Genomic DNA, 14,211 nt, shown 5'->3' with positions numbered 1-14,211 from the left:
TATATAAATAAAACAATTCAAAATGACATGTATTAAAAAAATAGTTTAAAATAAATATTACATAAAAAATTTAAAGTAAGTAATATATAAAATAGTTAAAAAAATAACACAAAAAATATTTAAAATAAACAATGCAAAACAGTTTAAAATAATTAATATAAAAGGTTTAAAATAAATAATATATAAAATAGTTTAAACTACATAATGTATATAAATTTAAAGTACGTAAAAGTTTAAAATAAATAATGTATATAAAATTTCAAAATAAATAATATGATAAAACAATTTAAAACAAATACCATATATAAAAAAACTTAAAATAAATAATAATAAAACTGTTCAAAATAAATATTATGAAAGATTTATAATAAATAAAATAAAAAAGAAAACAAAAAAGAATACAATATAATGAAAATAAGATAACAATATAATAATGTAGGTATGCACGACATATATTTTAGAAAAAAGTGAAAGCTAGTAATAATAGATAAATAAATAATATTAAAATAAAATGGATTCATAAAAAGGGTTAAAATTAAGCAAAGGATTAAATCGGGATTAAGACAGAATTTCGGGTCTAAATCATAATAAATCGATAAATAGATTGAGACTAAAGTGAAATGCGCGTAAAGGGGGGGGATTAGAAATGAAAATAAGCCAAATCCCGAAATGAAGCGTTTAGATGCAGCTTAGAATGAAATTGACATAAAATTCCTGGGCCAGATTTAAAAAATTAAAAAAGAAGAACAGGGGCCTAATCCAATAGCAGCGCAAAAGAGAAGGACTGGCCACGTAAATCACCCATTTTAGGCGCACAGACCTCTTCTCCTTTACCCAAACGACGCCGTTTCAATGTTGAATAAAATGCTCAATTTTTTTTTAAAAAAGAAAACTCATTTTAACCCTAAACTTAAAAAAAACAAAGCAGCCTTCTCAACTCTCCCTCCCTCTAATCTTCTTCCGACGATCGATTTCTCACTGCCTGCCGCACCACCACTGTGTTCGGTGGCCGGCGGCGCACAAAAATGGGTATTTCAACCCTTTTTCGAAGCCTTTTTGAAGGCCAAAACCTCAGCGTCCTATAAGAACGAAAGAAAAGAACCCTCAGCCCTCTGTCGAACCCGATTGCAGCGACGGAGAAGACTCTCCGACGACACGTCCGTGGGGATTTAGGTGAGGTTTCTTTATTTCCCTTCTTTTAGTTTATTTTAAAATAGATTCGCAATATATATATAATAATAAACAGAAAATAAAAGAAAAGAATTAACAAAAAACCTTTCAAACTTCAGTTTTTGTTTCATTGATTTGCTTGTGTGCGTTCGTAAGAGAAGAAAAAACTAGATGATTGACAGGCTTTATAGCCAAATTACAAACTGTTTATTTCTATGTTTTTGTCGTTTTCTCGTTGTTTTTCTCTGTTGCTTGCGTGTAGATCTTGATATGCAGGTGGTGTCAGAGAAACGCGCGATGGCAGGTGACAGGCGAGCCGAGCGGCGGTGGCAGAAGACTTGGTCAAAGGGGAACGGCTAGGGTTTCTTCCCTTCTTTTTTTTGTTGGAAAATGTTTTAGTAGGCTAGGGTTAATTTGGGCTGGTGTGGGTTTTAATTTTGGGTCATTAGTTTTAGGTTTGTAATTTTAAACTGGACAGTTTAATTTTAAATTGGGTCCAGGCCGGGCAAAATAGGCCTATTACATTAACATTTCAGAACGATCTTAAGTAATTTTTACTTCTAGAATGTAAGCAGATTTACCCATGGCCTTCATTTCTAAGCCATTTTATAGTTATTTTTGTAACTTTAGTTTATTTATAATTCATTTTTTATTTTGAGTTGGATTGGGTATTTGGGGTTTTTAGTAATTTTAATGGATTTAGGCTAGGTTTTTTATTTGGTCCAAAAATATAAAAACTAGTTTAACTGATTTTTTATCGGTCCACAGTTTATAAGCGATTTACAATTCAACTGATTCTCCCCCTTATTTTGGAACGATATAACAGTAAATTCCCGGTCCGGTTTCAAGTTTCCAAAACCATGCTTTTATGCCTTTAGTTCAAGGATTTGACTAATGTATCATTGCACAAATTTAGCATTAATGCTTTTTCTTTATTCCTCCCACCATTTTGGGACCATAGTGTCATCTTTCTTCAATGATTCCATTTGAACTTGTTCCAGCAGTATGTTCAATCTAGTACTCTCTATCATCAATACTACATTCTTAGTTATCCTCAACTCTGTGATTAGATCATGGAACTACTTTGATACCAAATCTAGAAAGATTAGCGGTGGCTAAAAGAAATAGCACAAGAAGTAGAAGAAAAATAAAATAGAATAAAAGAGGAAAAAAGATAATTCTCTTTTCATAAAGATAATTATTTAAACATAATTTGATGTGTGATATCTATTTATGATACTATTAGGATTCAACTATTATCCACAATACAATTATTTACAGAAACTTCTAATCTTAGCTTATAGCAAAATCTCAACTCAATAATGCTTACTACTATTACTTGTCGTCCTATCTATTTTAGCTCTCACTTCCTTTAGCTCGACTTTCTTTTTAACTTCATATCCCACTTCACCTCTTGATTCTGTTAGTCGTGGTTTTAAAAATGGATCGATGCTCGAACGATTAATTATTTTCGATTCATTTTGTTTAATAAAATAAATTATTAAAAAAATTTATAAAATTAAAAATTTAAGAAATTATTACAAAATTTATAATAAAAAAGCCGATTCAAATGATTGAGTTGTTCAATCAAAAGTAATTCAACCTCTATACTTAGATCAATATATCATTTGGTTTTCGATCTAACTGGTTCAGCAGTAATAAAATAAAATAAAAACAATGTAATTAAGAATTGTTTAATTTAATCTTGGCTTCCTATAGCCACTACAGAATTGCGGGTACAAGTGTTGAATGAGAAGAATTGAATATATTAATTACTCCAAGAAATCAGTATAGTAAAATCTCTAGATTATCAAAAGATTATATTAATTAATAAGTAGGAGAGTGTATCTATATTATAATAATCTTAATCCCCTAAGTTCCAACATAATCCATATTGAAACAGTTAATTGTCCGCAAAACCAAAAACCAGCGGTCAATGTAATCATTGTCTAGATTTTATCATTGGTCAAATGTAATAGGATAAAGTCTTATTATTATAGAAAATGAAATGCGAAAAAAGGCAGAAGCCCTTGAGAGATGAGATGCCGGCCATGTTTGGGAGATGGGAAAGATGATGATGTTTCTTAAATGGATCAATGCAAATAAAAGCCTGTGAAAGGGTCACTGTCAAATGGTTGTGATGGTGGCAAATAAAGGATCTATCAATCCAATTCATTCATCTAAAATATCAAAGCAAAAACTTCCCAGACAAAGACAATCCCTTAAACCAATAGCCACTTGTTCTTAACATTCGAAATTTAGTATATAACTACAATTTATTACCAGTCCTGGTGAAGTGGGTGGTTACTGTTTTGAAAACCCATTTGGGTGGAATAGAAGAGAAAGAGGCCCAATTGGGAAAAGCTTTTAGATAGATTGAGAGAGAAAGAAGGAGAAAGTAAAGAGATGATGGGTTAGGGTGGGGATTTGAAGCTGTGGAAGGGGCCTTATGGTGGAGGGGTCCTTTGTGATATGGAAATGGCAGGGCCGACAGTTTCAGGTTTCAAGGAACAGTGAGTAAAGAAGCAATAACCAGTGTCCGCCATTAAAGCTGCAATACGAAAACCTTCTGGATCCTCAAACCAATCATCTTCACCTTCAAATTTCATTTCTAAATTCAACCAATTGAATCTCAACTACTTCAACAGCACCTACAAACATCCAAGCTTAACCCAACATGCAAGAAGAATGGGAGAAAGCAATCAGCAAGCTGCAACATCGTCAAGATTGGGGTTAAAGCATAGTGGAGGCGAGATCGTTGAGGTTCAAGGAGGTCACATTGTTCGGTCAATTGGAAGAAAAGACCGTCACAGCAAAGTTTGCACCGCTAAAGGTCCTCGAGACCGTCGTGTTCGTCTCTCCGCTCACACCGCCATCCAGTTCTACGACGTTCAGGACCGCCTTGGTTACGACCGTCCTAGCAAAGCTGTGGATTGGCTTATCAAAAAAGCCAAATCCGCCATTGACGAGCTCGCTGAACTACCTCCTTGGAACCCACAAACCTTGAAAACAACGACTTCAACCACGAAACAGAATAATCAACAAGATCAAAACATAATCACAGCAGTAGACAATGAAAAGCCCAGAAGAACGGCTACATTAATGGGAAATCAAGTTCAAATTCTTCAGCAACAAGGAACGGGAGATAACCCGAATAGTAATTCGGGTTTTCTTCCATCTTCTTTAGTTTCTGATGAGATTGCAGATACTATGAAGTCTTCTTTTCCATTGGGAGCTTCCAGTGAGGCACCGTCTTCTTCTATTCAGTTTCAGAATTATCCACCGGATTTTTTGTCCAAAACCAGCAGCCACAGTCAAGATCTGAGGCTTTCGCTTCAGTCATTTCCGGAGCCGGTTCTTCTCCACCACCATCACCAAGCTGCTGCAGCTCAGGCACATCAAACTGAATCTGTTTTGTTCTCTGCAGGAACCAGCCCTTTAGCTGGTTTTGATGGATCTTCAGCTGGATGGGAAAATCACCACCACCATCCGGCTGAGATAGGAAGGTTTCAGAGATTGGTTGCCTGGAATAATGGTGCTGCTGCTGCTGATACTGGTAGTGGCGGTGGCGGTGGAATGGGAGGATTTCTCTTTGGCAATCCATCAGCACCGCCACTATCACCGGCTTTTGGCCAAAACGGCCAGTTTTTCTTTCAGAGGGGACCCCTTCAGTCCAGTAACACGCCCTTGGTTCGTGCTTGGATAGACCAGCCAATTCCAACAACCGACGAATACCATCATCATCATCATCAAATCCCACAAAATATCCATCACCAACCTGCTTTATCTGGCATTGAATTCACCACATCAGGTGTATTCTCTGGATTTCGCGTTCCAGCACGGTTCCAGGGCGCACAAGAGGATCAAGACAGCATCGCAAATAAGCTGTCCTCTGCTTCCTCTGACTCTCACCATTGATCCAATAAAATGGAGAAAAGCCAAAGTCTTTCCCCTCTAACAGGTCTAACTTTTGCCACTACTTTCCTTGTTCAATTCAGTTTCTGGTAAACAGTCCAAAACTTCGCCATGTTTTATTTAAGCAAGTGTTCTTATAGGACCAGTTTGATCGTTGACAGTGAAGAAAATGAGGAGATGCTACTTGATTCAACGCCAGTTTGAGGGAAGATTTTGGTCACTTCAAATCAATGGCCTATGCCGTGGGAAGAAGAAATCTGGGTTGATTTCAGGTTATTCAATCCCCGGTTCCATTAGTTTCTATCAGTTCAGTGTGTTGTACTTTGACTATTTTTTTGACTGAGCTCTTAAAACTCAGCTATGGCTTCTCTTCTTGCAGAACTTGTCATGTGTTTTTTATGTTACTGGACATTTGTTTGCAATGTTTATGTCGATTGCTACTGTTCCCTAAAGTTACTGTTAAGATTAAAAAAAAAAATTTAGTTCAAACTTGGATTTGATTTTTTTCCCCCTCAATTAGGACAGACTCAGTTAGCAGAAAGCTCACATTCTTTAGCAAATTTTAATGAAATAAGGTAATACCAGATGAACTAATATAGGAAAAAAAGTCTTTCCTGGATCCTATATCCCTTTGATCCGATCGAAGTCTTTTTCTTCTGTTTGTCAATTTCTGATTTGGATGAAAGTGATAGAGAGTTTGCTTGTGATTTTGTTTTGTTGCTTTGTTACTTTGTTACGAACAGAGTGTTGTGCCACAGCGGCAACTTCCTTAAACTCGCAAAATGAATTGAAAGAATAACTAATCCTTTTTACATCTCTATCATTGTATGGAGCTTTGGGAGCGTTGAAGAAGAAGTCATTTTCTGTGAACAGTAAGATTTGTTAAAATAGAATGGTATTAGCTTATAAGACATGACAAGCTGTGTATTCGTGCTATGTTCTTGTTATTTTTCTGTGTCATAATCGTGTTTAAGCTGTTAATAATTTCTCTTCTGTACATTTAGACACATACTTGTATAGACTTCACCCATTACATGCTTTAATATGAGAGATGGGTTTGGTCTTAAATCATGTTATAACTTAGCATTGAGACCCAAGTTGTAGAGGATACCTAAGACCATACTTGGAATACCATCTTCATTAGGTTTTATATAGCTGTCGTAATGCGATGTATCGGGTTGTTATTTTAGGTAAAAGTATTTTGGAGGCCGTATACTAGAAGCTGGATTGCATTTTGTTCGTTATATTAAAAAAATGAGCAGATTAATCCTTGTATATTTGCACGAGGTACACATGGTGTGTCTGGTTATTCCGTTAGCCATGTTAGTTTTTAATAGTAGAAATGGATGGCATTTTTAACAGAAAGGACTAATTTGCTTTTTGATTTAATGTACAAGGGTTAATTAGCCTATTTTTCGAGTAGAAGAGACAAAATGCAATCTTACTTTTAGTATAAGGGGCCTCCATGATACTTTTTAGCGTTATTTTACTATTTAGTTAATATTAATTCTTAGTGTTTATTTACAATCGTATTTAAATATTTGAAACTCAATTAGTGGAATACATAATAAGGATACATAGCATCAAAAATGTTGGTACTTGCCTTCCTATAAATGGTCCCCCATATGTAGGTATGTCTTCAGCTTAGCTGGAAATGCTATAATATAGAAATTTGCAAAGGAGATAGTTAAAGTTTGGGACATTTATAAAATTGGAGGTGGTTGGATTTTTAGGGCTTTTGTTGTTGGCGTGTAGTTGGAGTTTTACCGGTGAATGCATAATTCAATATAACATTGAATAGTTGTTTGCTAATTAATGGTTAATTGAAAATTGAGTTAGAGCATCATTTAATAATAATATAATTATTATGGAAGATTAAATAAAATTCAATGTTGGTGTTGCTCACTTGTCTTTGTTAGTTGAAGTTGTATTTTTTTTTTGTGACCAGAAACAAAATAGTTGGATTACAAGGCAAAAATGTCATTTGTTTTATCAAAATCTAAAGTTGCTAGAGCTTTCCTAGGTGGAATATCAAACACCTACACACCTGTCTCTTTATCAAAAGTCATTTTGGTTAGGCAATCAGCAGCTTTGTCATTCTCCCTAGGAACATGCCTAAAAAGCCATTATCCTCCATACATTAGAATTTGTTGGATTCGCTTAAGCAACACAGAACTCAAAACATCAAAACATCGATGTACTGTTTTGGATAGTTGTGACAGCAAACTATTAGATTGAATCACCACTTTATTATACCCTTATCTTTGGAGAAGAATTAGTCCATTTAAAATATCTCATAATTCAGTATAAAAAATTGAACACTCCCCCCCAATAATGGTTATACTCAAGAATCTAATTCTCATCCCCATCTCGCAACACTCCTCCGACGGCTGCAATTCATGAACCCATCTTGACTGCACCATCAATATTTAAAAAAGCCCAATTACTTATCATTAATTGTCTAGGTTCGTGTTGGCTAATCGAACAGTCTTTTTTGAGCAGCATAATATTGTTTAGCTCAACTATAAGAGAGCTTAACAATCTTAAAAGAGCTTCAAGCTACACCTTGAAAGGTGAATAAATTCTTGTTCTTCCAAATGTGCCAAGCAAACAGGCCCCCCAAAAAAAAGACCAATTAACCCTTCCCGAGTGATTCATCGATTGATCTTGCAAATTTGAAACTAGCCACTTGAGAAAATTTTCCGAATAAAACCTATTGTGATGGTTTATTGGGATAACGTACAACCAAACTTCCTTGGCTGCTAAATAATCTCTAAGCACATGTAGAATATCTTCTAAAGCATGACCACAAACTACACAACAGCTATCATGTCTAATACCTCGTTTCACCCATTCGACATTAGTAAGTAAGTGTTGCTTGAGTGCAATCCAAAAGAAGAATTGAACCCTTTGAGGACCTTGAAACTTCCATATAAGTTTCCAAACCGCATCTCTAGGGGACCAAGAACTCTTCTATAGCATCCAATACACACTTTTAACAAAAAAGACCCCTGTTGAAGTAGGCGTCCATATAATCCTATTCAGGCCCATTGTAGGATAGGGAGAGGGACTACCCACAATTCTCCTTACCACATCTTTCGATAGCCAAATACAAAAGAGATTTAAATTCTACATGCCTTCGTCTATTACCATTTCACTAAGAAAACAATCAGAGCTAAGATTAGCATGAGAAGAAATTTGCTTAATCAAAGGTCCTATGCCTGGAACCCAAGAGTCCTCCCAACACCAAGTGTTATTCATATTCCCCACTGACCATGCTAAATTGTCTCGGAGTAGAGGTTAGACCTTAGAAAGAAAGAAACATCTTCCTCGCATAATACTTTCTAGCATTCTTTTCTTCATGCCATATTTTGAGCGAAGAATATAGACCCATAAGGCATTATCATTTAAAGCTATATTATATCCAAGTTTCAGCAAAAAAGAGGTGTTTTGGTCCCATAACTTCCTAAACCCAAGACCACCACAAGAATGAGGTTGACAAACCGATTCCCACCTAACAAGAGACGTTTTCCTCATTCTGTCTAAGAAACCCCAAATAAACTGTTTGACCATGTGTTCGATCTCCTCACAGATACAGGTAAGTATTTGATCCAGTCAAATTGAGTTAAAAAATTTTGAGTTAGTCGAGCTGACAAATCCTATTTTAGCAACTGAACTCAATTTGAATTTTTTTCAAATCGAGTCTAATCGAGTCAAAAAATTTTGTCGAGTCGAATTAGAAAATCTTATTATTTATCCTCAATGTTACATTTACATGGACTGATTCTTTTACTAGTAAACGAAATACAAGCTTTTAGATTAATTTTGAGTAAAGGAAAAAAGGAGAGTGGAGCGATTTGGGAATGAAAGTAAGACTAATTGGTAAACATTTATCAAAACAACATAGTTTTGCCTTTTAACTTGATAGTTTTGACTTTTAGCTTTAGAAAATGTGAACATTTATCAAAATGATGTAGTTTTGCCTTTTTCTTATTTGGATTTTTGAATAACTCGAATTAAGGGTGAGCATTCGACTAAATCGAGTGAAACCGTTCGAATTAAATTAGAAAAATTAATACTGTTAAATTAAAATCTTGTACAATATAACTATTTTCATGTTAGTATGATAAACTTGAATCGTTAACCACTTATTTATATTCCAAAATTATTATTTTATAAAATTTTAAATTTTTTATATATTTTTTAGATTTTTTTAAAATTTATAATTTTTTTAAATACAAATTTTAGAATTTTTATAAATATTTAGAATTTTAAAAATTATTTTCAAAATTTAAAAATTACTTTGATTTTTTTGTAATTTTTGTTAAGAGAGACTAATTTGCTCATTTTCAAAATTGACAATGACCAAAATAGTATTTATACTAATTTGTTATTTTAATTATTCAAATTATAAATATTCAACTCAACTCAAACTCAAAATCTGAAATTTCTTATTCTAGTTGACGCGAATAATTCAAGTAACCCGATTCGATTAACTCGAAATTTAATTTAATTTTTTTATTTTTTGAAATTGAATCGAATTTTGCTCACCCCTACTCGCAGATTCCTTCAAGAATCATCATGGATTACATAAAATAACTTGGAATTGATAAAATGACCTCTTATGTTAAGGTAACCTTGCCAGCTAGAAAAAGTTGTATAACATCCCAACTCTACAATTTGATGCGAACCTTTTCTACTATGAATATCAAGGTGCTAGTAGAGTTACATTTTCATGTAGCAGAGGTACATCCAGATAGTATCCAAGATTCTGCACTCTTTGAAAACCAAGCAAATTGCTTATCTGCCTTTTAAGCACATTACCAACTCCACTAAAAAAGAAAATGTTCGTTTTCTGAGCATTAATTTTATGGCAAAAAAAAAACACAAAAGCACTCTAAAATTCCTTTAAAAAGTTGGGCTTGTTGCATATCATCTTTACTAAAAATAACCAAGTCATCTACAAAAAAAAAAAGGTATGACAAGGCCGGGTTGTTCCTAGATAATCGGATAGGGCATCACTCGCATTTAGAAATGGAAGAATGAATTATATATTCGTGTCATTCCATGCACAACAAGAGATATGGAAACAAAGGGCACCCCTGACAAATCCCTTCGACAGGCCTAAATTAATGAGTTGGCACCCCGTTCCATTAAACTTGCATTGTACAATTTGTAATAGTTGACATAATTATATTCTTAAGAAAATATGGAATATGAAGGGAGGCATCAATAATGTAACACCCCTAACCTGTATCCGCTGTCAGAATAGGGTTTCGGAGCATTACTACCATTTGCAGATCACTTAAAAAAATTAAAATACTTACCGATTCAATGCATCATATAAAATAAATATATTACCATTCAATCAACAGTTTGGCACTTGTATAAGCATCAAACAACAACATTGTTAGTATACTTGCACATATCTCATATAAATTCAACATTGATATATCTATTTTCTCAACATGTCGCATTTGAGTTTAATAATAGTCTCAATTACATAATTTCCTTGTATCAACATTCAAAGATAATCATATATGTACAAGTCATGAAACATATCATGCTCTTACAGTTTCTTCACAAGCATATATCATTCATTTCATTATATCAATATTTTATGCTTCATCATTTCCATATATTTTATGTATATTTATTCTGGTAATAGCTTATATCAAACTTAACATAAATCATATTCCATGTACTTATACTTATTTCGTTTATCCATTTTCATAATTATTTCATACAACGCTTTTGTACATATATTTCCATATGACCAGTTCTTGTAAACATTTCACACAACCATTTCATATAACCATTCGTCATTTGATACATTTTACCTGAATATCAATTGTTCAACAGATGTTATAACGTCTCCCATCCACGGTCTTATTTATCTTTGACGTGATGCCATAGTGTCTTTCAACTATGGTCTTACTCATTTTCTGTCATGTTGCCATGGTATCTTTCAACCATGGTCTTATTCTTTTCATGTCACGTTGCCATGGTATCTTTCAACCATGGTCTTACACACAGGTTGCCATGGTATCTTTCAACCATGGTCTTACACATTTCATATCAGGTTGCCATGGTATCTTTCAACCATGGTCTTACACACAGGTTGCCATGGTATCTTTCAACCATGGTCTTACACATTTCATATCAGAGAGCACACTCCCGCGAACCTCATCCTTATAGTGGGATTACCAGTCCAGGCTAAATCCCCTGTAATATAAACTCATAGAGTATTGTCGGGATTACCAGTCCAGGCTAAATCCCCTGCAACGACAATTACTCTAATGAGCTTGGATCTGAATTACCAGTCCAGGCTAAATTCAGACCCTAATTCGGATCCCCGTCCGGGCTAAATCCATTTTACACGTATTTTTCGGGAGGGCTATATCAGAATAGGATCACCCGTCCGGGCTAGATCCTTTTTACACATATTCTTCGGGAGGGCTATATTAGGATAGGATCACCCATCCGGGCTAGATCCTTTTTACCGTCAACTCCTTTTTAGAGATCCATCGAATTTTCCTTTCATTCAACCGGGATTTCTTCTCCTTTTATCAAATTTATCAATGTTTCATAAATTTTCATACAATGAACATTCAAATCATATTCACATAAATAACATACAATCTCAAGCATTTAAGAATATAATTCAAGTTACACGAACTTACCTCATTGCTTGTTTGTGTTTATAATTTCATTAATCTGATATCTTTTCTTTTCCACGATCAAGTCTCATATTTGAGTCGTCCGGATCTTTATAAATAAATTTGATCATCATTTTCATTCATTTCATATTCTAATGCATTTAATTAATGCTCTAGGAAAAATTACCATTTTGCCCCTAAACTTTTAATTAATGACGATTTCATCCTTAGGGTCAGGAAAATAAAATTCTTGCAATTTAATCCTTATTTCCAGCTATTATTCTCATATATATTGATAACAATCCATGAATTCTATAAAATATCATATTTTTTTCATAATTTCAATACTTTTCAATTTAATCCCTAAAACATGTTTTCCCCCGATCTTGAACTAAATTAATAATTTCATTCAATTTTTTAATTTAAATAATAAAATAATCCATTTCATGCAATTTGGTCATTTCTGACATGTTTACAAAATTGCCCATAAAGTTTTACTTTTATTCAATTTAGTCCCTGAGCCTAAAATATGTAAATTAGCCATGCTAGATGAATATTCATACATATTTTTCCTCCTCCTCCTCTCCATTCCGCATCCTTAATGTAGATAACACACTTGTAAGTAACATTATCCATAATTTTTATTATTTACTTTTATGAATATTCAAGCTGTCTATCTGCATCATAGTCACTAAATTATTTATATCTGGATCTATAGAACTCCAAATTAATATCCGATAATTTTTCCTGAATCTAGACTCATATATATTCTTACCATAAAAATTTAAGAATTTTTGGTTTAGCCAATAAGTACAGTTTATTCTTTAAAGTTACCCCTGTTCTGCTGTCTGACAGTTCTGACCCCTCTTCACCAAAAATTAATTATCTCCTCATACAGGATTAAAATGATGTTCTTGTTTGTTTCTATTAAAAATAGACTCATTAAGGATTTTATAAATATAAATTTAAGCCCATAATTATTTTTATTAATTTTTTATGATTTTTCAAAGTCAGAACAGGGGAACCCGAATTCATTCTGACCTTGTCTCACAAAATTCATTATATCTCAAAATTTAAAACTCCATTGCTTATACTATTTATTCTATGAGAAACTATACTCAATAATCTTTAATTCCATATTTTTTTCATCTTCTAATTCGATTTCTAAAATTTATGGTGATTTTTCAAAGTTAGTCTACTACTGCTGTCCAAACTGTTTTTGTGCAAGCTATTAATTACCATGCTATAACACCCTTATTTTCTTTTTCTACACCATTTCTCATCACTTTCTCTTATTTTCTCTTCACTAACATATCAAAAACATAGGACCTTATGTAAGAAAACTCTACTATAACATTATTTCTATGCTTTGTCAATAATAACAAACTTAAAAACATATTGAAATCTTGATATACTTACCTTATTCTATTGATACTAATCTTTAACTTGATTTTCTCTCTCCTCCAGCTTCTATTTCTTGAATCCAACTTGATATTCTAACTCCCCATGCTCTCCTTAACATTTTTGTCTCTTGGTAGCTATGGAAATTCATTTGACTTTTGGGTGAAAATGGTGAATTTTTTGGTAAAAGGACCAAATTGTAAAGAAAGCAAAACTTTCTTTCTTCCTCTCTTTCTCTCACGTTAGTGCATGGGAAAATATGGATGAGAATTTCTCATCTTTCTTTATTTATATACTAATAAAATAATAATAAAATATCTTATTAAAGTATTAATAAAATAATATTTATCTAATTAAATAATTATAAAATATCAAAATATCTCTAGCATCATTATTACTTTCTAGATTTCTCTCTCTTCCAATTGACCATTTTGCCCTTCATTATCTTTTAAAATTCCATCATTGAGTCATCATTTAATTTGGTAAAATTGCAATTTAGTCCCTCATAGTTCTTCATCTATTCAATTTGGTCCTAATTCATCCATTTTCCTTAGTTTCTAGATCATTCCACTCTTAAATTATTTACATTATTGGTCCTTCAACTTTTTCATATTTACACTTTAACCCCTCAAATTATGAATATTTACTCTTGTGCAACAAAATTTTTCTCACTTTTATAATTTAGTCCTTTCTTGAATTAATATATCATAATATACTTCTCAATATTGACATAACTCAAAATTTCCCTTTTTGTCACTTCATTTCCTTATTTTACTATATCAAGGATAATATCTTACTGTAAAAATTTTCAGGGTATTACAAATAAAATCCATTTTCACCCTGTCATAGCCTTTTTTCCAGATTTATTTTAATTGCCATCCATCGCTTTTTATTATTTTTACCCTTCATGGAATGAATCACCTCTTGCACTATATGATATTGGCAATGATATTTCTTCCCGCAGTGAAACCAACTTGCTCCTATGCAATGACCTTGGAAAAAATAAATTTGAAACGATTAGCTATTATCTTCATAATCAACTTATACAAAACAGAACAAAGACTTA

At 33.1% G+C, this 14,211-nt stretch overlaps 1 protein-coding gene and 1 long non-coding RNA gene across 4 annotated transcripts; both read left to right on the top strand.

The window, feature by feature from the left end:
- Positions 1–724: 724 nt before the first annotated feature.
- Positions 725–1,841, top strand: LOC121212502 (uncharacterized). Its single transcript, XR_005907766.1, has 2 exons — positions 725–1,173; positions 1,433–1,841. It is a non-coding gene; the product is annotated as an uncharacterized lncRNA (long non-coding RNA).
- Positions 1,842–3,254: 1,413 nt separating this feature from the next.
- LOC107895241 (transcription factor TCP4) lies at positions 3,255–5,537 on the top strand. 3 transcript variants are annotated; one of them, XM_016820519.2, is made up of 2 exons: positions 3,255–5,131; positions 5,232–5,537. In XM_016820519.2, exon 1 carries the CDS (start codon positions 3,859–3,861, stop codon positions 5,086–5,088), a length of 1,230 nt encoding a protein of 409 aa, XP_016676008.2. In that variant the 5' UTR covers positions 3,255–3,858; the 3' UTR covers positions 5,089–5,131; positions 5,232–5,537. The 3 variants fall into 3 exon arrangements, with proteins under 3 accessions (XP_016676008.2, XP_016676007.2, XP_016676009.2); XM_016820518.2 differs by having other exon boundaries at positions 3,309–5,131; positions 5,226–5,537; XM_016820520.2 differs by having other exon boundaries at positions 3,313–5,131; positions 5,247–5,537.
- Positions 5,538–14,211: the final 8,674 nt, after the last annotated feature.

Source organism: Gossypium hirsutum, chromosome A13 (genome assembly GCF_007990345.1).
Source record: "Gossypium hirsutum isolate 1008001.06 chromosome A13, Gossypium_hirsutum_v2.1, whole genome shotgun sequence".
Lineage (NCBI taxonomy): Eukaryota > Viridiplantae > Streptophyta > Magnoliopsida > Malvales > Malvaceae > Gossypium > Gossypium hirsutum.
Note: the sequence above shows the minus strand (reverse complement) of the source record. Positions and strands in the feature narration are given on the sequence as shown.

What these genes read in the sequence shown, in the direction of transcription:
- LOC107895241 (XM_016820519.2), top strand. Translation starts at nt 3,859, where the DNA reads ATGGGAGAAAGCAATCAGCAAGCTGCAACATCGTCAAGATTGGGGTTA.